This window comes from Delphinapterus leucas, chromosome 2 (genome assembly GCF_059928025.1).
Source record: "Delphinapterus leucas isolate spDelLeu-1000000601 "Yukka" chromosome 2, BTC_Dleu_Yukka2, whole genome shotgun sequence".
Classification (NCBI taxonomy): Eukaryota; Metazoa; Chordata; class Mammalia; order Artiodactyla; family Monodontidae; genus Delphinapterus; species Delphinapterus leucas.
Genome location: NC_143130.1, coordinates 64939158 through 64959955, shown reverse-complemented (window position 1 = coordinate 64959955; position 20798 = coordinate 64939158). Strand labels below are relative to the sequence as shown.

At 56.7% G+C, this 20798-nt stretch overlaps 1 protein-coding gene across 1 annotated transcript in view; it reads left to right on the top strand.

Moving 5' to 3' along the window:
- The first annotated feature begins 614 nt into the window (after positions 1 to 614).
- The window catches only part of LOXL1 (lysyl oxidase like 1), a 23543-nt gene continuing 3359 nt past the window's right edge, over positions 615 to 20798 (top strand). Inside the window, exons 1-5 of the mRNA XM_022579989.3 lie at positions 615 to 2081; positions 15656 to 15764; positions 18531 to 18668; positions 19160 to 19316; positions 19907 to 20002. Of these exons, the coding sequence (XP_022435697.2) occupies positions 938 to 2081; positions 15656 to 15764; positions 18531 to 18668; positions 19160 to 19316; positions 19907 to 20002 (1644 nt within the window). The 5' untranslated portion in view covers positions 615 to 937. The remainder of the gene's footprint in view (positions 2082 to 15655; positions 15765 to 18530; positions 18669 to 19159; positions 19317 to 19906; positions 20003 to 20798) is intronic.

Genomic DNA, 20798 nt, shown 5'->3' with positions numbered 1-20798 from the left:
AGCACAGGAGCATACTTCCGTTCTACAGACTGGGAGAGTTAAGGCCCAGGGATGTGCCAAGAGGGAAAAAGCTGAAGCTCCATATGCTTTGTGCTCAGGCCCAATGAACTAAGGTACACCCGAGGTCCAGAATTAGAGAATGGCTCAGCTGGGATTCAGCATCTTGCCCAAGAAGGCCCACCAACAAGGAGGGTGTCTGATCACTGGCTTTGGAGAATGGGAGCCCAGGAATCCTGGGGAGAGGCTGGAGTGGACACGAGTCAGGGGCTTATTCAAGCCCGAACAAGAAGCCAGTAAGGTGAGACCAAGGATGCTGGGTCCAAAGCAGAGAGAAATGGTCAGAATGGTGCTGACACCTCAGCCCCGTTATACCTGCCAGGGCCCCACTCACCGGGCCTGAGTCCCCAGAGGCCCCGTCCTACTCCCTTCTTCATTCCCTTCCTCAGAGGCAGGTCTGGGGCTTGGCTGGGAGCTCCAGGGACTGAGGGAGCACAGCAGCTGTGGGACAGGCCACATAGCTAAAACCCGGCGGGCCATAGGGCCCCGCGGAGGAGGCCCCAGCAGGCGGACCAGGCTGCCCGAAACCTCCCTATGCTTCCAGCCTGTTGCTTATTCATTCAGAGTGGGAAAGCGCCAGCCCAGCGGCCAGCCAGTGCCGGGCTGGCCATGTAAGGCCCCCAGGCGGTCCTGCCTGCCCGGTGCCCTGCAGAGAGCCTCGTGCAGCCCTGGGCACCGCCCCTGCCCTGCCCTGACCCCTTGGCCTCGAAATGCTGTCATCGGAGGAGCCGTCCCGCTCGGGACAAGGCCAGGATGGACAAAGCTAGAGCTGGGGCAGGCAAGGAGCCGTCCTGTCCTCGAGGCCGTGGGAAGAGAAGCACGCACAGGGGGCCACTCCTGAGAGCCTCTCAGTCCACCAGGCCTCTGCAGAAGGGCCACCATGGCTCTGGCCCGAGCCGGTTGGCAGCTGGGGGCCCTGGTGTGGGGCGCCTGCGTCTGCGTCCTGGTGCACGGGCAGCAGGCGCAGCCACGGCAGGGCTCGGACCAGGGACGCTGGCGGCAGCTGATCCAGTGGGAGAACAACGGGCAGGTGTACAGCCTGCTCAACTCGGGCTCAGAGTACGTGCCTGCGGGGACTCAGCGCTCCGAGAGTAACTCCCGGGTGCTGCTGGCGGGCGCCCCCCAGGCCCCGCATCGGCGCAGCCACGGGGGCCTCCGGCGTCGGCAGGCCCCGTCGCTGCCCCTGCCCGGGCGCATCGGCTCGGACACCGTGCGCGGCCAAGCGCGGCACCCATTCGGCTTCGGCCAGGTGCCCGACAACTGGCGCGAGGTGGCCGTCGGGGACAGCACGGCCATGGCCCGGGCCCGCACCTCCGTCTCCCAGCAACGGCACGGGGGCTCCGCCTCCTCGGCCTCGGCCTCGGCCTCGGCCTTCGCCACCACCTACCGCCAGCCGTCCTCTTTTCCGCAGCAGTTCCCCTATCCGCAGGCGCCCTTCGTCAGCCAGTACGAGACATACGACCCCGCGTCGCGGACCTACGACCAGGGCTACGTGTACTACCGCGGCGTGGGCGGCGGTCTGGGCGCAGGGACGGCGGCCGTGGCCGCGGCGGGGGTCATCTACCCCTTCCAGCCCCGGGCGCGCTACGAGGAGTACGGCGGCGGCGAGGAGCAGCCCGAGTACCCGCCGCAGGGCTTCTATCCGGCCCCGGAGAGGCCGTACGCGCCGCAGCCGCAGCCAGCCGACGGCCTGGACCGCCGCTACTCGCACAGCCTGTACAACGAGGGCACCGCGGGCCTCGAGCAGGCCTACCCCGACCCGGCCCCCGACGCCGCGCAGTCCAACGGTGGCGCCTACGGCGGCGACCCCCGCCTCGGCTGGTACCCGCCCTACGGCAACATGCCACCCGAGGCCTATAGCCCGCCGCGGGCCGTGGAGCCGCAGCCCCCCTTCCGCGTGGTGGAGCCTCCCTACCTGCCGGTGCGCAGCTCCGACGCGCCCCCGCCGGGTTCGGAGCGCAATGGCGCGCAGCAGGGCCGCCTGAGTGTGGGCAGCGTGTACCGGCCCAGCCAAAACGGTAGAGGTGAGTACGTCCCGACGCCCAGGCCCTCCTCCATCCTTTACCGAAGGCCTCCCCCAGCTGCTAAGTAAGGACCCCCACCCTCCTCCCCATAGGCAGCCCCAGTGTTTCCCACCTCCCGGCCTTCGCCCTGTCCACGCGTCATCATAGGTGCCAGGATTTGGCCAGGCAGGCCGGGGCTCTGACTTGCGGGGGTAGGGGGTGGAGGGACTGGACAGGCTTTGTAAAGAGACGCCTTCCAGACGTGGCTTGGGTCATCTGAGGACAAAGCAAAGGAGCCCCCCTCCCCGCCTCTCCCTCATTCCCATCAGGGCATGTCCTGCACGCTTGGAGGTGCCCCTCTGCCAGCCTCACAGGGTGAAGCAGGGAGCATCGGGGTCAGAAAGGCCTTAGGGGACGCCTCTGGAGGTGTGGCAAGTTCCCGGTCACTGGGCATCTGTGAGCTTGGCCTGAATGAACAGGAGGTTAGAAGAGAGAATCTGGGCTGACAGGAGTGCAGACTAGATAACCCAGAGTTCCTTCAGGGGCACACTGCAAGGCCCAGACTAGAGAGGCGAGTGGGGCACCAGCCTGGGCACCGAAAAACTTACTAATCGAGAGAAGTAATATTTTAATGTATTTTTAAATCAAAAATAATGCAAAAAAAATGAAAAAAATTTTAAATAGAATCAGTTATGGTGCCATGCCAAACTGTATTCAAGCCCGAGGCAAACTGAAAAATCAGCAATACTGATCATCTTTATTTGAAATTTTGATGTTTTGTTCATCACAGATATTTTTGTGTGTTAATTTTGATTTTTAAAAATATTGCCTGAAATGTTACTTCTCTTAGCTACTGAGTTTTTAGGCGCCCTCTTAAATTTTGCACCCCAGGCCAGGGCCTCAATCACTTCACTCAGTTCACCCTAGTCCTGGCCCTGGGGGAGAGTCCCAGGAGGCAGCTGTGGACAGGGGTGCAGGGGGTGTTGAAGATATGACCTAGTTTTGGGAAAGCCTAAGCCATCTACACACGAGGACTCAGTGGAAGGGGCAACCTTCCTTCTTCAGATGAGCAACTCCACATATGCTGATAGCAGGCGGACTACCTTGGCAAGGGCCCGCTAGTGGTCTGGCCAGGGCTGAACGGCCATTGGTCCTGCTGTCCTAGAATTCCCCTTCCTGCTCCTGCCTCTGCAAGTCCAAAGTCAGCTTCGGTCAAGGTTTTCCATTCAGTCCCCAATGCATATGCGTTCCACCCCAGCCTTGCCTCTTTCAGGCTGCGATTAATACCATGATTCTTTACTCGTGACTCTCTGCTCCACAACAGCGTTTCTGTGCCAGGCGCACCAGGTGAGGGCTGAGCACTGCAGGTCTCAGGGGCACAGGTAGCGTACCCCCAGCCTTTGCTCCCCTGCCTCTGTCCGCACGGGGACGCTTCCTTGTCTCCGGCCATAATGACCTTGGGTGAGAGAGGCTGCCGCTGGGGTGCAGGGGTGGGGACTCCCGTCTCTCTAGGGGCTGCTGGAGCCCAAGGCTAGGGGAGAGGAGTGCCCACACTGGCAGTACTCACTCCCTCATATTCAAGGCGTAGCACTCAAGTTGGGTGCTGAATCCCACTTTGAGAACCTGCAGGAGCTAGGACAGGAGCAAGATGGAAGGCCCTTCTGTGATGTGATGAAGGATGCATCCTCCTGCCACCGTGGCCTCACCCGGATCTGATCCGCACCAGGGCTTGCAGCATCCCTGCAGCAGGGTGTGTTACAGCTCTGCATCAACAGCTCCCAGAGCTCCGTGGAGGAGAGCATGTTTTACCTATAAGCTAAACTTTTGTGGTAGCTTTTCTTAGAATGCAAGACCACAGAGTGGGGCTCAGCCAGAAGCACTCCACCTCTGGGCAGTGGAGAAAACCGAGGCCTCAAATAGCAGTGCTGGCAGAGCCAGGCCTGGGACTTGACATCTACGCCCCAAGCCAGTGGGTTTTCTAAGGTCCTTCTTTAGCCTCTCAGTTCTTAAGGCTCAGAGGGGGATTGGCCAGAGCAAGGCTATGTTTGGAGCGAGGGGTGCTTGGTGCTTAGCAGGGCCTCTGGCCATTGCCCCTGAGCCCCAGTGTTCAATTGGGATTAAAGACATTTCTCCCCGGAACGCAGTATACTAGATGCCAAGCTGAATCCAGGCCCTGCCCTGAGGAAGGAATAGAAAAGGGGGCACCTCAGTGCTGTGATTGGGCAGGCGCTGGGGGAATGGGTTAGGGGACCCAGGGGAGGGGCCTCCCCAGTCGGGGGCACTAGGAACTCAGGGAGGACTTCCGAGAGGAGGAGGTGCCCAAGCATTGCCGCAAGCTGTCAGCACCCTCCAAGTGCCCCTTCCCTCGTCACGGGGGGGAAGGTGTGTGTGGGGCAGTGCAGGCTAAATCGGGGCTCACAGAGAGGCCAGAGAGGGAGCAGTACCTTCTCCCCCATCACTTGTTCCCCTTCCCACCCTGCTAGGCTGGGACCATGGAAAATCCCGGTTTGGGGAAGGCCAAGCCTTGTGCTTGAGATCAGACCCCCAGGCCTGGTGTGGGAGTCCAGAGCGGATTCTCCGAGACTGACCTCATTCCTCCTGGCCGCACACCCAGGGGTCTGAGGCTGGGCGCTGGCAGCCCGCGTGCGTGTGGGCGTGGACGTGGACATGTCCTCACAACACCAAACACATGTGCGTACCACCCACGTCCTCCACGTTTGGGCAGTTTCCAAGCGCCTGTCCAGAGCCTGGTTTCTTCCTTGGGTGCCTGCACCCCCTTCCCTCCCACCCCGGGGAGGGGGGCTGCCCAAGGCCTCCTGCAGTACCGTTGTCTCTGAAATGTGTAACGGGAGGGAAGGCGAGGAAACAGAGGCCCAGGTCACATACCTGGTCTGCCTGTCACAGCAGATCCGTGCAGAGGCCTGGAGGGTGGCTGCCTGCTTCCCAGGCCCTTGTGCTGTGCCCCTCCCTCTCCCAAGCCGGGCCCTCTTCTCCTAGCCTCCTTGTCCCTGTTCCTGCCTCCTCACAGCCTCAGCTTCTCTGAGCTGGTGGTACCGGTGCAGGCTAAGATGACTTCTGGCCCTAGAAGACCACGGCTTTTCTCTCAGGGCCTCCCCCTTACACCCTCAGCCTGATTCACTGCCTCTGGCCACCCTATGAAAGTAACGTGGAGCAGCCACCCTGGCTGTCCTCCCAGGGCATCTCTGATGGCTATGCCCACCTTGCCTGGCATGGGTCCTCCTTCCCTGTCCTCACACAACCAATCGGAGCTGTGACTGCCTCCTCCCTGGTCCCTTCCAGTCCATCCTACGCATGGGGCAGATACACCCTTTCATTGCTGACCATATTACTCTCCTGCTCAAGAAGGCTCTGTGGCTCCCAAGGCCTTCAGGACAAAATCTCAGCACCTTAGCCTTTTGCACCAGAACTTGAGGCACCTCCTTCCTCTCCCCTCCTCCTTCTCCCTCTCTCAGGCCTCCACAGCCCCCACGAGGATCGTGCTGCTCCTAGGCCCAGGTGTTTCATGTCCCTGCACTCACACAGCGGTGTTTCTAGGGTACGTCCCTCTCCATCCAGCCTCCTGCACCCAAGAGGCCAGACGGGGCCCCTTAGTCCTTGAGAGCAGCCCTGGCTCCCTGCTGCTGCAACCCCTACTTCCTGCCCCCATGACTCAGGTCGCCCACCCACCTCCACAAGGCTTGGAGTAGATGCAGGAGGCCTGGCCACCCAGAGCATCCAGAGTTAGAGCCTCCAGGCGAGGATGACGATGACAAGTTCAGCCATTGCAGAGGAGCACTTGCTGAGCTTTGTGGCTTGAATGTGCAACTTCATTTACCCGCACAGCCTCCTAGAGAGGTGGGGATTATGGTCCTCTGGTACAGATGAGAAAACAGAGACCTGGGGAGGTCTCACAGCTGGATGCAGCCGAGCCACAATTCAAACTGAGCCTGTCATCTCTGCATTGCACTCAGTTGACCCAGGAGGACCCTCACACCACCTGCAAGCCAGCTGGGGCAGGACTTGAACCTGGACCTCAGTTCCCCCAGCCACCTCCAGAGGGATAATTCTGTTAGCATACGTTGGACATTTTATACATCATCTCTTAATTCCCACAGCAACCCCACCAGCCAGATGCTGTTATCCATCCCGTTTCATAGATAAGGTGACAGGCTCACTTGCTGATTGTCACATGACCTCTTAGTAGTGAAACCAGAATTTGAGTCTGCATGGCTCTCCATCCTGAGTTTTTAACCCCCATGCATTATTTTTTTTTTCTAAATTTTCATGTGTTAAGGCTTACCTTGCACATCCATTTGGTCATTCAGCAGATACTTGACTCCTACCATGTTCTGGGCACTGGTTGCGACAGAGTGAGATGAACCAGAGAGAGTGCACAGCTTTGAGCACCTCCCCAGTGAGGTGTTAGCGTGAAGCCTTGTCATTCCCACTCTATAGACTCCAGAACATTTGTTTAACAAGCACATCTACAGCACCTGACACTGTTCTTGGAGCTTTACAACTAGTCGCTTAATTCTCATAACAACCCTCGGTATTGTTATTACCCCCATTTTGCAGATGAGGAAACTGAGGCCCTCGGAGGTTAAGCCCAAGGTTGCATAACTGGTGACTGGTGGAGGCAGAATCACAGCTCAGCATCCCTCCTTCCTTCCCAGAAGTTGTCTCAAGTTGCTCCTTCAGAAAGAAATGGAGTCTTCAGGCCGAGGAACTTGGGGTAAAGGGTCAGACTACTATGGAGATAGAGGGACCTGGGTCCTCTTGTTACTCCCCTGTTTGGCAATGGAAGGTCACTAGTGTCAGAACAAACAAGTCGTGTCCGAAGCAACCTCATCGCAGGCAGATTTCCCGTCTCCTCTCGTATCATTTAGTTGCAAGGCCACATCCTCTCTCCCCTGTTCTCAAACTGGACCATCCCTGCAAGAAGAGACAGCTCCCATTTTAAATAATCATAATAGCCACTGCTATTATTGAACCCTTAATATGCACCAGACACTATGCCAAGCATTTTGGTTTTATTTCCTCGTTTAGTACCCCCAGCAAGCTTGTGAGGTAGATGATATTATACCCCCATTTTACAGAGGAGGCAACTGAGGCTAGAGAAGTTCAGTAACTCATCCAAGGTCTCAGAATTCATCAGCAGCCAAGCTCAGACCTAGGCTGACTCTCTCCCCCACTGAACCATCCCAGCCTTCCCTCTGCTTCTGCCCCTCAGGGAAGGGCATGTCTCCGCGTTCATTGTTTCTCTCAGGTCTAAACCCCCTAGGACACAAAAAGTTGGATTTTTTTTTGCCTTGAGTTCACAGGCCCCACAGAGCCTTTTGGGATGGTGGCTGAGCAGGGTGGGGAGTCCTTCGGGACTTACAGGCACCAGGCTACTGCCGCACTTGGCCCAGGAATTCTGGCCTTTCATCCCGGCCTTTCGTCTCCTCTCCTCCCTCTCTCCCCTCCCCAGGGACCCCCATCTCAATCTCCTGTCACCTCCAAAGGGGCACTTCTCCCTAGTAGTCCCAGCCCAAGTCCACCCCACTCCTGTCCAAGCCAAGAGCACATGGAAAACTCCCCAGGGCAGTGGCTGGAATGGCAGGACAGGAAGGGGTGGGGGAGGAGCGGGTGGTCCGCCCAGGCAGCCCACACCTGCTTCCAATTCTGTGCCCGGCATTCCTGTGGAGTAGCAATCCGCTTGGGAGGAGGCTGGAAGGAGAGGCTGGGTCTCGTGCCTCCCCTGCCCTGACCTAACAGCTTCCTCACCACAGGCGGTTGGACCCAGAGGGCCTTTTTGTCTGGATTCAGGATTACAGGGCTGGGGCTGCACCTGGGTCCCTCTCTCCCTTACTCATGGACACCCAGAAACTGGGCACTTAGGTATCACCTGAAAATGGGAAGAGGGTGTCAGAACACCAGAGCAGGAAGGTACACAAATGCGGAAGTCGAGGCCTGAGGGGCCTTTGCCACCAGTCTCAGGAGACAACCCACCCTTCCTCCCCCTTGTGGGCCAACTGGAACCATGGGTTTTCCAACCCCAAAGCTAATCCTTTTTCAAAAGAAAGGGCTTTTGGAGCCTGTCCCAGCCTCTGCCTGATAATGAAGTCTGTGCTCACACAGGCAGTGCCAACAGACCCTTTGTGGGGTGCCAGTATTTGTGCTTGTGCTCGCTGAGGGCTTACAGGTGCCAGGCCCTGAGCTGGGTACAGGGATTCAGGGGCGCCCTGGACCCATCCCTGTTCTCACCGAGGTCTCAGCCCAGCAGCAAGAGACCAGGCAGGCAGGATGCCGCGGCCCAGACCCACTTCCATCTCACCCAACTCGCCAGCTCTCAGAACACGCTGTGCAGCTGGGCGGCAGGCAAAGGACAATCCCACCCTCCCCTTCCCCCAGGGGCTCTCGCCTGGCTGAGGAGAGCAGATATCATCTCATGAGGAAGTTCAGCCATTCAACAAATATTCATGGAGTGCCTTACTTTGTGCTGATGCTGGTCTAGAGCTGGGTATTCATTAGTTTTAGAAAAGAGACAAAATCCTTGTCCTTGTGGATCTTGTATTTTCATGGGTAAACATAATAAGTAAATAATAGAAGGGGTAAGTACTGTGGAAAAAATAGAGATAAGTCAGGGAGATCTGGAGTGTTGGGAGAGGTTGCAAAGGTAGTCAGGGTGGGCCTCATGAAGGTGGCATCTGAGCAAAGACTTGAAGGAGGCACATGAGTGATTCATGCAGCTATCTGCAGGTGGAGCATTCCAGACAGAAGAAACAGCCAGTGCAAAGGCCCCAAGGCAGGAGTTCCCTGGGGCTTTCAAGTGTGTTCCAGTGTGGTTAGAGCAGCACGGCATGGGTGTGGGTGAATTACGGGAGACAGGTCAGAGAGGCAACTTGGTCCAGACCATGGAGAGCCTGTAGGCCACTGTGAGGACTTTGGCTTTTACTCTCCATGCATTGGGGAGCTCCTGCAGTGACATTTAAACAGGGTCTCTGACTGCTATGCTGGGAATGGACAGTGCGGGGGCAGGCAGGGGGAGTCCGAGAGGAGGCCTGTACAGAGATCCAGGCGGAGATATCGGTGGCCGGGCCAGGGGTAACAACAGAGGTGGTGGGCAGTCAGTTTCGGGCTATATTTTGGAGGTAGAGCTGATGGGATTTCCTGATGGATTGGATGTGGGGTGGAAGAGAAAGAGAGGGGTCAGGCATAACAGAAAGGGTCATGTCCTGTGCAGCTGAAAGGATGAAGTTGCCATAAGCTGAGATGGGAAGGCCATGGGCCGAGTGGGTTTTTTAAGAAGGATAAAAAGTTCAGGTCACTGTGAAGGGTCTGAGGAGCAGGGAGGGAACCCGGGAGACCATACGATCCTCAGGGGCTTCTGGAGGTGGAGAGAGGGGCACTAAGCAGGGCCTGCAGGGGTGGGCTGGCGGGAAGGTAGGGGCTGTCTTCACACTGGGAAGAGTGCGAATGAGTGAGGTGTGCAAGGAGGTGGCAGAAGGCTTGAACAGAGAGGAAGGTAGCTTACCTCCGCAAAGGTGAGCGGCAGCCTCCTCCCAGCCCAGCCCCGGCTACTTCCTGGGCAGTTTGCTCAATTGAACAAACACACATCCCCTCCCCTGACTCTGGTCCTGCCACTCAGAGGAGCAAGGCCATCGCTGCCCGTGAACTGCCTCTCCCAGCCTGGTGGGGGCAGCAGGCCCTTGCTGGAAGAGGGAAGAGGGAGGAGCACCGGGTGGTGGCAGAGGAGGGCCTACAAGGTAGGCTTTGGGGCCTAAAGACTGTACCCGATAAGGGTGTGTGTGTGTGTGTGTGTGTGTGTGTGTGTGTGTGTGTGTGTGTGTAGCAAGGAATTCCAGGACAAGGGCACTAGGGGTCAGAGGCCAGGGGCAGAAAATGTCAGTTGTGTTAGGAGCTGCCTACTGATCCTTAAGGTTAAGAGATCTGGAAGGCCAGACCACAGAAGGCCTTAGCTGCCACTCTGAGAAGTCTGGGCTTGATTCCGTAGGTGATGGGGAGCCAATGAAGGTTCTGGGCCAGGCTTTATGACCATCCTAGCTCCTTTGCCTGGGCTGTATTGCCCTTCACGGTGGACCGCAGCAGGTCCTGCAGCCACCTTGCCTGCCAGCTCGTCACTCAGGTGTGGCACTGCCAGGCTGATGCTGACAATTTAATGTCCTGATTATTAGATAATAATTTCTCAGGACCCAGAGCGCTGGCTCCCGCCCTGGAGGCCCTCCCAGCTCATCTTTATTCAGGCCATGTTCTGCGAGCTTTCCGCTTTCCCCACCTAGGGGCTCCTCTGGAGTCTGGCCGCTGGAGCCAAAATATCCCGCTCTGCACATATTTCACAACCCACTGACCGGTTCCTGCTGGACATTGTTTATCCTCCAGCCCCAGGCTCAAGAGATTAGGGCTCTTTTGCATTCTGTTTTCCTTCATCTGCTTCTTGTGAGCAGGAGGCCTGGGGAGGAAAGATTTCAAAGGAGACGAGGTTTAAGGAACCCACAGGCAAAGGGAAGCCAAAGGGAAAACAGGTGAGGTGTGGGCAAAGCAACAGGAATGTAACCTCAGACCCTCCACTCCGGGCAGCTTCCAGGAACGGCTGAGCAGAAAGGAACAGATTCCTCCTAAAGCAGGAAGGATTTAGGTCAGACGGTGGGAGAATTTCCTGGCAGCGAAAGTATCGTCTGCAGAGGTTGTGAGAGGTCTTGGGCTCTTGCCCAAGGCTGGGGAATGGACTGAATAGCTCCTGAAAGTATTTTAATCTCCAAGTGTTTATGGAGCCATCAAAACTGCGCTCAAGGGGCAGTTAGGCTGATCTCCCCATCGTCCACATGGGAGACTGAGCCTAAGAAAGGGAAGGGACCTGGACAGTAGGGCGTTGGGCGAGATGGCACAACGGCCTGCTGGAGTCTTTCCCCACAAGAAGGCCCCGGCTGAGTCCTGTCAGGGGAGGGGAGGACAGTCCTCGGCTTCCCACGGGCTGGCACGTGGGCCAGCTGGCAGCTCCAGGCCCAGCCTGGGTGAGGTGGGAGGACATCGGCCTTAGGAGGGGGCCCTGGATCCCCCACAGAGGAAGCTCCAGGGGCAGAGTGGGAATGCAGAGTGCTGGTCCTTGTCCTGCAGCTCGGTGTCTTCACTGCCCTGGAGGGTCTGATGGGGCCCCCCAAGGTTGAAGGGCTTCCTCCAGACCAGAGGCTGCCTGCAGAATGGCCTTGGGACCCGATTCACTCACATCCAGCCCCTCCCCAGCCAAATAGCCTGGCTTTGGTCATCCCAGGGGTCTTTGCTACCCTCTGACTCAGTGTGCCCCCAATCCTGGTCCAGGCTCTGTGCAGCCTAAACCCCCGTGGTCAGCACATTGCTTCTGGGGAAGAGTTCTCACAGCAGGCCGGCCCCAGGCTCTAGGGCATGAGTGAGGTAGAGAACAATCAGTCTGCATCGATGGAAGCAGTGAGGCCTAGAGGGGGGCCAGGCCAACCCAGGGCCACGCAGAAGGTCCATGACAGCAGGGTAAGAAGTATGGCTCCTGCCTACCCCCTGGGCATGGAAGGCCGGATGCTGATGGTGACCAGGCCTCCCTGGGTAGCCTGAGCAAGACCGTCCACCCAGCCTTTGAGTGGTCGGCCCCATCCGCAGGGGTCCATCCCCGGGAGACTAGCTAGATGGGCCATGGAGGTTGCATACTGTGGAATCCCACTAGCAATGACAAGCAATGAACTTGACATATCTTAAAAGTTTACATTGGAAATCAAGAAACAGAATGATACTATGAGACAATGTCATTTATATACTTCAAGGATACATACCCACTTCCAACACACTGCAGATTTTACACAGAGACACAGATGTTCAAAGATATGTCTGAGGGTCAGGGTAAGGATAAAGGTTAAAAAAAAATAATGACAAGAGGGGCCTTGCATAGACCAGTTTAGTTTGTTAGTTTGCTCTGAAATGAGAATTATGATAAATTCAGTTCTCTGCATTTACGAAAACAGGAGTCTCTGGGAAAACTGCCCACTGGAACCTACTTTATAATGTCTCCAGTGCCAGGTCCAAGGGCTGCGTGACTCCGTATACTCTGGATAAGAGATCGCAGCCCCCCAACACACAAAATTATATCCCATGACTGATGGTTCTCCCTGCCTTTGAGTAAGCTTTATCCTCTCTCCAGGATCTTCCTTTAAAATGCACACTTCTTGGGATGGTGGGGAGGGGAGGGGAGCATGGGTCTGGTTGTAACCAGACTTCACCCAACATTGGCCACCCTGCCTGGAGGGCCTGGTTGTACCCCACAAGCCAGAGACAGCAAACTGGTACCCTACATCCACAAGCCCCCACTCAAGCCTTCCCTTATCCTCCTTCCAACATCACACAACCCACCCACACACCCAAGCCCCTATGGAGGGGCTGAAAGCCCAAGCCTGCAGGCCTGGCTGCTAATGGAATGCCTCCTGGGAGAGAAGTGGAGAAGGGGGCATTGTTCCTTCCTGGGAAAACATACCAGCCGAGGGAGGGGGTCTGCTGTTCCCAGGGACCTCTGCAGGGATCCTGAAGTGGGTGGGGGGGACCCAGCCTGAACTGCCAAGGCTGCTCTCTTTTCCAGCAGCTTATCCCAGGGCAGTGAGGGTGTGACAGGGAGGGGTGGAGGGCGGGCCAGGGGGAGCTGGTTAGGGGAGTCACAGGACCTCTGATGGTCAGAGATGCAGAACAAAGAACATAAAATAATGATCAGGGTGATTCCATTCAAGTTCTGGAAAAGGCATAGCATCTAAAGTGATTAAAAAAAAGATCAGTGGTTACCTGGGAAGGAGGGAGGGGGGATTTACTGGGAAGGGGCTGGAGGGAACTTTCAGGGAGGATGGAAACAATCCATAGCTTGATTGTGGTGGTAGCTACACCGTGTATACATTTGTCAAAACTTATCAAACTGTATGCCTAAAATCTGTGCATTTGACTGTATGTAAATTATAACTAAAAGAAATTATTTTTATAAAAAGAAGAATAACAAGTAGAGTCCTGGAAGGAGGTTGGGACCTAAGAGCTCCTCCTGGGGCTTCCCTGACTTGCTGTGTGACTGTGGGCAAATTCATTGCCCTCTCTGAGCCTCCGTTCCCTCCAGCACCTCTGTGTGCCCTGGTGTCCTGAGGGAGACACAGGGTGAGGAGCATGCTCGTGGATGATTGGAACAGTAAAGTATGAAGCCACTAATCATTAAAGAAGCCTGCCTGACAGAGACTGACCGCCTAACGGTCAGGCAGCCCTGAAGCACGGTGGGTTGCCCCACTGAGGGGGTGAGTGGGGCCCAGGCCCTGCCCTCAGAGAGTGCATAGTCTGGAGGGGAGTAGACACAGGTAAATACGATAGAATCTAATTATAGATCAATACAGATCTACTAGTGAGAAGTGTGTGCAGCTTGGAATGTCACTGCCAATCAGGGAAGACTTCCTGGAGCAGGAGGCACCTGCCGGAACCTGAGATTCCTCCACAGTAGAAGGAAGATGGTCATCTTTGGCTCAGTATAGGACCAGGATCAGGACTCAGTATGTGATCATAGCCGGGATGCGGTCAGAGGCCAGGAGTGGTACCAGCCCTTGCTGGCCCTGAATACCCCTGGCCTCTTAGCTGGCTCTTCCAGCTTCCCTGGACTGCATAGCCAACTCATGAAATGGCCTAGAGAGGAAGGGTCGGGCCAGAAAAGCTTTGTAGAGCCATCTGTGCAGTGTTTATTGAAACCGGGCCCGGGGTGGGGGGTGGTAGGCCATCTGGTGCCAAATGCTGGGTGTCATGAAGCTTCAGGCCCAGCTGACCCACCACCACATGTTGCTGAGGGAAAGTCTCTCTGGTAATGGGAAAGGGGACCATTCCTGTCTTCTTCACCTCCCCCCTCCCCCCAACACAAGCTTCTAGGGACCAGAGGGTGAGAAACAGCTTGATACGGAGGTGGCCCTTGCTTTCAAGGCCTGAGGATCCCTTGGGAAATGACTACAGGCATTCCTGGGGGCTTGAGTAATGGGGCCTAGGCTGGCCAGGACAGCCCCCATCAGCCAGGAGCCACCTCATCCTCACCCACCCTTGTGTTCCAAGCTTCCTCTTCATTCCGAGTAGGTGAGATCACACCGGCTGCTCCTGCATGAGGCCGGAGCCCCAGGGCGAGCAGGGGTAGGGTCTGGGAACCCCAGGCATGTGTTTGTGAGGGGTGGCGTGTAGCAGACACCTCTGGGAAAGGCTTAGAAGCCAGAGTTCCCCTCCTCTGCCTCATCTTCTGGACCTATAAGCTGACAAGAGGGTTTTGGCAGCAAGAAGGGGCTAGAAGCCTGTCTGCATGACTCAAGCCCCTTCGCTGTGCCTGCCCCCCAAGAACAGAGGGCTTGAAAGAAGCTAAGAGGAACCTACAGCTTCATTTTATCATTTATCTGCCAGAATCCCTGCAGCCTGAGAGGGGAGGGTACATGGAGGTCCAGGCCCATTCGCGTTTAAGCTGGTGGCTGAGCTGAGATGGAGCCCAGGGCTCTGGAGTCCCCCTGCCCACCTCCCACCCCACCTCGTGCCCCACCCCTTCCACACACCCAACATCAAGATCTTTCCTTCTTTATTCCATGTGGATAGGGTCTGGACACCTGAGTTTGGTTTCTGCTTATTCCTAATCATTCTCACTGGGACTAAGTTATGTACGGGGACGGGGTCGGGGTGGGAGGCAGAATGGACAGACCCCTGGCTCTAGCATAACCTGGAGAACAAGTGATCCAGGGGCTGGAGCAGACTCCAGACTTCCCCTGGGCACTGGGCCCTAGGCCCTGCAGGGCAGGGAGCCAGGCCCTCCTCAGATTGGAGGCCTGAGGCTGCAGACAGGGGAAGGTGTGGTCAGGTCCGGGGGCCAATGACAGGATGAAAGGAATCCTGAGAAGGGCGGGCTGGGCGCCCAGGCTGAGAATCCTGCCCAGTCAGCAGCCTGCTCTGGGGACATGTTTTCCTGTGAGCCCCTCCCTTCCTCATCACCCCCACTTCTGCCAACCAGCGTTCACCTGGCTCTGCCCAGGAGCCTTCTGGGACCCACTCGGGGTCAGAAGCCCAGGGTTCTCTCTTGGCGGCTCACAAAGAATGCCAGCTGCAGGGGTGAGAGGAGCAGAGGGTGTGTGGGGTCTGGTGACCAGAGGCCTGGGAAATAAGGACACCAAGGGGAGTGTCTCTGTCAGGAAATTACTTGGGTCCCTCAGTCCTCCCTCCAGGCCCTTGTTCATGCTACTCCCCCTGCCGAGAATACCCTTTTGTCTTCTCCTGCTCTCCAAATTCCACCCAGTCTCCCAGATCTGACTCATGTCCCGGGAGACTCAGCGGTCCCAACAGCATGGAATTCCAGAGGTGAGCCCCTGCCCCCTGACCTCCCTGACCCCACACCTGAGCCTAGGGAGAACGGTTCAAATCACACAGACCTTGCTCACGCTGGGAGGTTTCCAGGAGGAAGTGACAGCCTGTGTAGAGGAAGGAGAACAGCACAGGGCGTTCGGGGTTGGAGAGGTCTCTGGGCTTTAAACCTGACCAGCCTGACCCTCCTCAATGCCAACTATTCCTCCCTCCTCCCTCTCTCCCGCTCCCCACTCCAGGTCTCCCTGACTTGGTCCCGGACCCCAACTACGTGCAAGCGTCCACTTATGTCCAGAGAGCCCATCTGTACTCCCTGCGCTGTGCTGCAGAGGAGAAGTGTCTGGCCAGGTAAGGAGATGAGGATGAAGCGTGGACAGTCCCCAGAACCTGTGTTCGTGGCAGCCGGGCTGCCTGAAGGCTGCACGACCCTGGCCTCTTCATCGGTGGGCCTTGCCTGCCCCAAGGCAGTCAGGTGGGGAGGGGAATGAGAGTGATCCAGCATTTCTGTATGTATCACTATATGAGGAACTTAATGGTATTTAATCTTCACACCAGCCCCAAAGGTCTGTGTTGCCCTGTCAGTAACTGAGGAGCAGTGAGAGGAACTAAAACCTTCAGATCTGAGGTGTCTCATGAGAAGGTTCCTCGTGGGGAGCCCACGGAAGTCTTATAGACGCCTTCAGGATAGAGGGCAGGATTATGGAGCCATCTCCACAGAGGACAGGTGTGGGTTGTCCAGCAGGGGCTGTGGGCATGGGTAACAATGAGGCCTCAGTTATGTGTTGCACTAGAGAGAAGGGAAGGACGCCAGTTTACTTGAACCCGGGAGGTGAGCACAGCCAACTCTCCATTATTCCTGGGTTATTCTGCCTCTTGCAGAGCTTGCTTCGGAATTTATTGACAGTGAATGTTCTGTTCAAATATGTATGCTTTGGGGACATCTCCCTGTGCCAAAAGAGCTAGTTAAAGATTATATTGACGTACTTCTTTTATTGACAGCTGTCTATGTTGAAAGCTCCTATTTTTCTTAATTATTTGCTTTTTTTAAACATTTGAACTCTATTTACTTTCACTTTTGAGTATCTGGGAAGCCCTTTAGAATCTCAACATTTTCTCACTAATGAAACCTCGTTCACTGCCACTCAGAATAGCTGACCACAAATTGTTATCCATCTGTAACAAGATAAGGAGCTTGCACTGGAATGTAACTCAACTCACTGCTTCCTTCATCGAGAAAGTCTTGCTTCAAAAAAAAAGAAGTATCAGCTGAACTAGACAGTGTGATTCGTGATGTAGTTGGTTTACACGCTGGTGCAAGTTCCTTATCTCACAACAGACTGGCAACAGACAGTGTGCGAACTGGCACCAGTCCAGGGACCACATGTGAGTTCCACTGAGTCGGCCTGCCCACTCAGGTCTCGTCTCTGGGAAGAGAGCATAATGTACTTACTGCTCCTGCTACAGTTCCTCCAGTGGGGAGGAACTCAGCCTCCACAGCCGTCCGTGGAGGCTGAATTTTGAGGAGTTTGAGTCAAAACCAAACTGTTATTCCGTCTTCATGGAATACCCCGTGTGCCCACACCTGAGCTCCCAGATGGGCTGGGGCGGAGGCAGTGGGGCTCCATCCCAGGGCTATCCTGGTCTAGCTGGAGAAAGTGGCCTCTTACCCAGAACCAAGTGACAGGGAGTGGAAGGAGAGCTAGAAGGAGCGGTTGGCAGGCTGGAACTGTGGGCGGCCAGAAGAGGGAGAGGTTGGCAAGGGCTGAGGCGTAAGCGGAGGTTGGGTGTGGGATACAGACCTAGAAAATGCAGCAGAACTGAAGCCCTGGAGCAGCAGGGCCCTCGGAGATTATCGAAAGTGTGGGCTGCGGACCGGTGCCAGTTCACAGACAGCAGGCAGAACTCAGATGAGGAAAGGGACTTGCTCCAAGTCTTACCACGAGTTTGTGGCCAAGCTGGGCCTAGAACCCAGACCCTAATGGTTTCCCACGGTGTGCTGAGCCCGGCAGAGGGGTAGGATTTAACTGAACAGAGGGAAGGAGGATGTTTAGTTCCAACACAGACAAAGACAGATTCCAAGCCTCCCTCAGACAAGGCCAAGGGCCTTACGTCCTGGCAGACAGGAGCCTACACTGCCTGTTGTCCAGACATCCTCTCAGAGAGAGCTAATCCCCATGACTGGCCACCTCCTGCCTCAAGCCTTAGGGCCCAGACCTTAATGATTGCCAGGGAAGTGCCCCTGAGTCTGGCCAAGACAGCTGTCCACAGTCAGCTGAAGAGGAAGGAGCCTTCAGCTAGCCCTCGTTCCTACCTATGGGATGTGTGATGTGTGTCCCCTCACTGCTGCCCCTCAGTTTTCTCTCTTTTCCCTTCTCACCTCACAAGGCCCATCTCAGCTGGCAACTGGGGGTCAGCAAGTGAATTGTGAACAGGCAATCTACACCAGACCAGTGCTTCCTGAGCAAAAAAGGGCAGGTCGCTGGCCCTGAAGCCACACAATCAGGGAGAGGTGGTCTGCTCACACTGACCCAGCTCAGGTCGTGTATGGTATCAGGGTGTGTTGTAGGCAGCACTGTTAGATCTCATAGGCAGTCACGATTCCTCTAAGTGGGGCAATCAAGGCAGACTTCCTGGAGGAGAGGACCTGAGTTGGGTCTAGGAGGCTGGGCGAGTTCTGGGTCAAGTGAACGGCACAGGCAAAAGTGCAGATCAGTGAAAGAGTTAAGTCTGTTTGGGAGACAGTGTTTGAAGCTGGAACCCAGGTGTAGGGGGAGGGAGAAGGTCAGAATCTCCTGGATAGGGCTATTTTATAAAAGCCCTCTGAAGATTTTGATTTGCCCCCACCCTCAGGGGCTGTCCCCAGCTGAGAGTCACCTGCAGGCATCAGGGACCCTCAGAGGGTCATTATCAAGCCAAATGCTTCTTTAGAAAGACTCCTTTGGCAGCTGCCAGCCACATGGCAGAGGCCAGAAAGGAGGGGATAGCCCGCAGAGAGGAACAGAGGCCTGAGCCTTGGCTGCAGGGCAGGGGTCAGATGTGAGAATCTTCAGGAACAAGCCGACCTATGCTGGGTGTTTGCGTCTGGTACCCAAGCCCACTCTGGTCTCCCCACAGCACAGCCTATGCCCCTGAGGCCACCGACTATGACGTGCGGGTGCTGCTGCGTTTCCCCCAGCGCGTGAAGAACCAGGGCACCGCAGACTTCCTTCCGAACCGGCCGCGGCACACCTGGGAGTGGCACAGCTGCCACCAGTGAGTGGGCTGCCTGGCCCGTCCCCCGTTCTGGGCCAGGGCCCTGGGCCTGAGTGCCCCTCCCCAGGAGCACTCCGGAGGGGCAGTGCTGGTGGGAGGGCCCCGTGAGTTGTTTTCTGCCAAGGATCCATCACTGGGGCAAGGATTTCTCAGAGGAGCCTTAGCAAAAGCCGCAATGGAAGATGGGACACAGAAGGATCCGTCTTGATAGGGGACAGAAGTATCTAGAATACAGGGCATCACCCAAGGGAGGCCGGTACAGGTGGGAGCCCAAGAGGAAGTGAGGGGTCCTGAGGAGGTGCCCTCCTAGGGTGACTGGCTCGGTGAGGACACTAGAGATGCTGCCTGTGGGACACAGTGACCAAGGAGCCCCAGGAGCCCTCAGGAGGTGGTGTCACAGCAGGGTCACCTGGGCCCGTCTCAGGAGGGGAACAGGCTTGGAAGCCAGGTGTGACTAGGCCCTCTTCTCCCTCTTCTTCTCCTGTCCCCAGGCACTACCACAGCATGGACGAGTTCAGCCACTACGACCTGCTGGACGCAGTCACAGGCAAGAAGGTAGCCGAGGGCCACAAGGCCAGCTTCTGCCTGGAGGACAGCACCTGCGACTTCGGCAACCTCAAGCGCTATGCGTGCACCTCTCACACGCAGGTTGGGCTGGAGAGGCAGGGCAGGGGCTCTGAAGGACGGGGGGAAGCCCACCCGGGATGGGGAGGCTAAGCCAAGCTAAAGACGGGCTAGTGCCAAGGCTCCTGGCCGCTCAGCTCAGAGAGTGCAGGTCTTCTTGCCAGTCCTGAAGCTGCCAGAGAGCCCCTCGGGGCTACCCTCCACCTCCATTCCCAGGGGTGTCTGCTCATGGAAGGAGCGGAACATTCCAGCGAATTCTGGATGGCGTGATACTCCATTTGCCTAGCTGTCCACCCGAATCCATCTTTCTGTCCAAACATCCAGAGAGTGTCCATCTATCCTGCCTGCCTGTCTCTCTATCCATTCCTCCATCCATCTCTCCCAGGCATTCTCCCACCTTCATTTCATCCCTCCATCTGACTATTATACCTATCATCTCTCTGGTCCATCCACCCAGTGGGCTTAGGACGGGGCAGACCCACTCTGAGCAGCTACCCCAGGCCAGGGTCAGGACGAATCACAGAGGAAGGAGGGCCCCAGGCTGCTGAAGTGGGCATGGGGTGGCTCTGAGGAGTGCACAGCACCCCAACCTCTCTTCCTGTCCCTTTTCCTAGGGCCTGAGCCCAGGCTGCTATGACACGTACAATGCGGACATCGACTGCCAGTGGATTGACATAACCGATGTGCAGCCCGGGAACTACATCCTCAAGGTGGGGCCCCTGGTTGGAGGCACTCCTCCAACCTGATGCTCACCCTCGGTGTCCCCGCCTCTGACATAAGCTTCACCCTCTGGGCGTATCAGCTGATGAGGTCCCTGAGGTCTGCACTTCCCACCTGAAGGTTTTAGCCTCAGGCAGACACAGCCTCTTCCCGTAAAAACACCGAGGAGCCTTCGGCCCAAGTGTGGTGATCCTAGAGGAGGCGGTGACTCTGTCTTCCCTAAGTGGCAGAGGACTTGGAGAGCCATGGGGTCCATTCCCCTGTCTGTGAGCAGGGCAGGCTCTGTGCCATCTGGGAGAGGACACTGCCCTCCCTGAGAGAGACCCTCAGCTCCTCATAGGACCCCTGCAAAGCCAAGGGCACTTGTGACCATGGCTTTTCCATGTGGCCCGAATCCCTCCTCCATGTACACTCACTCCAGTGCCCCGTCCCTTGCGGAGACAAGTAGAAGAGCACGTTAAGGACACACAGCCCAACATGGAACATCCATGCAGGCTGAGCGGGGGCCGGTCATCATGACCTCACCTGGGGAAGACAAATCTTAGCCTCCTCTTTACAGGTGTAAAGCGAGGGTAGGGCTCACTCTACGAGGCCCCCTGGGCCCACCGCTCTATGCTGGAGTAAAGGAAGAGCAGAGAAGGTGGGCCTGGGAGGCGGCTTTAACCTGCATGAGGACGGGCCGCTGGGTGGCTGCATTCAGAACACGGCAACCTGGAAGCAGTTGGTTGCGCCCCATCCTGGGCACCTCTCCGTGGGCTCGGTGAGGCCTCTGCTCAGCCTCACCCA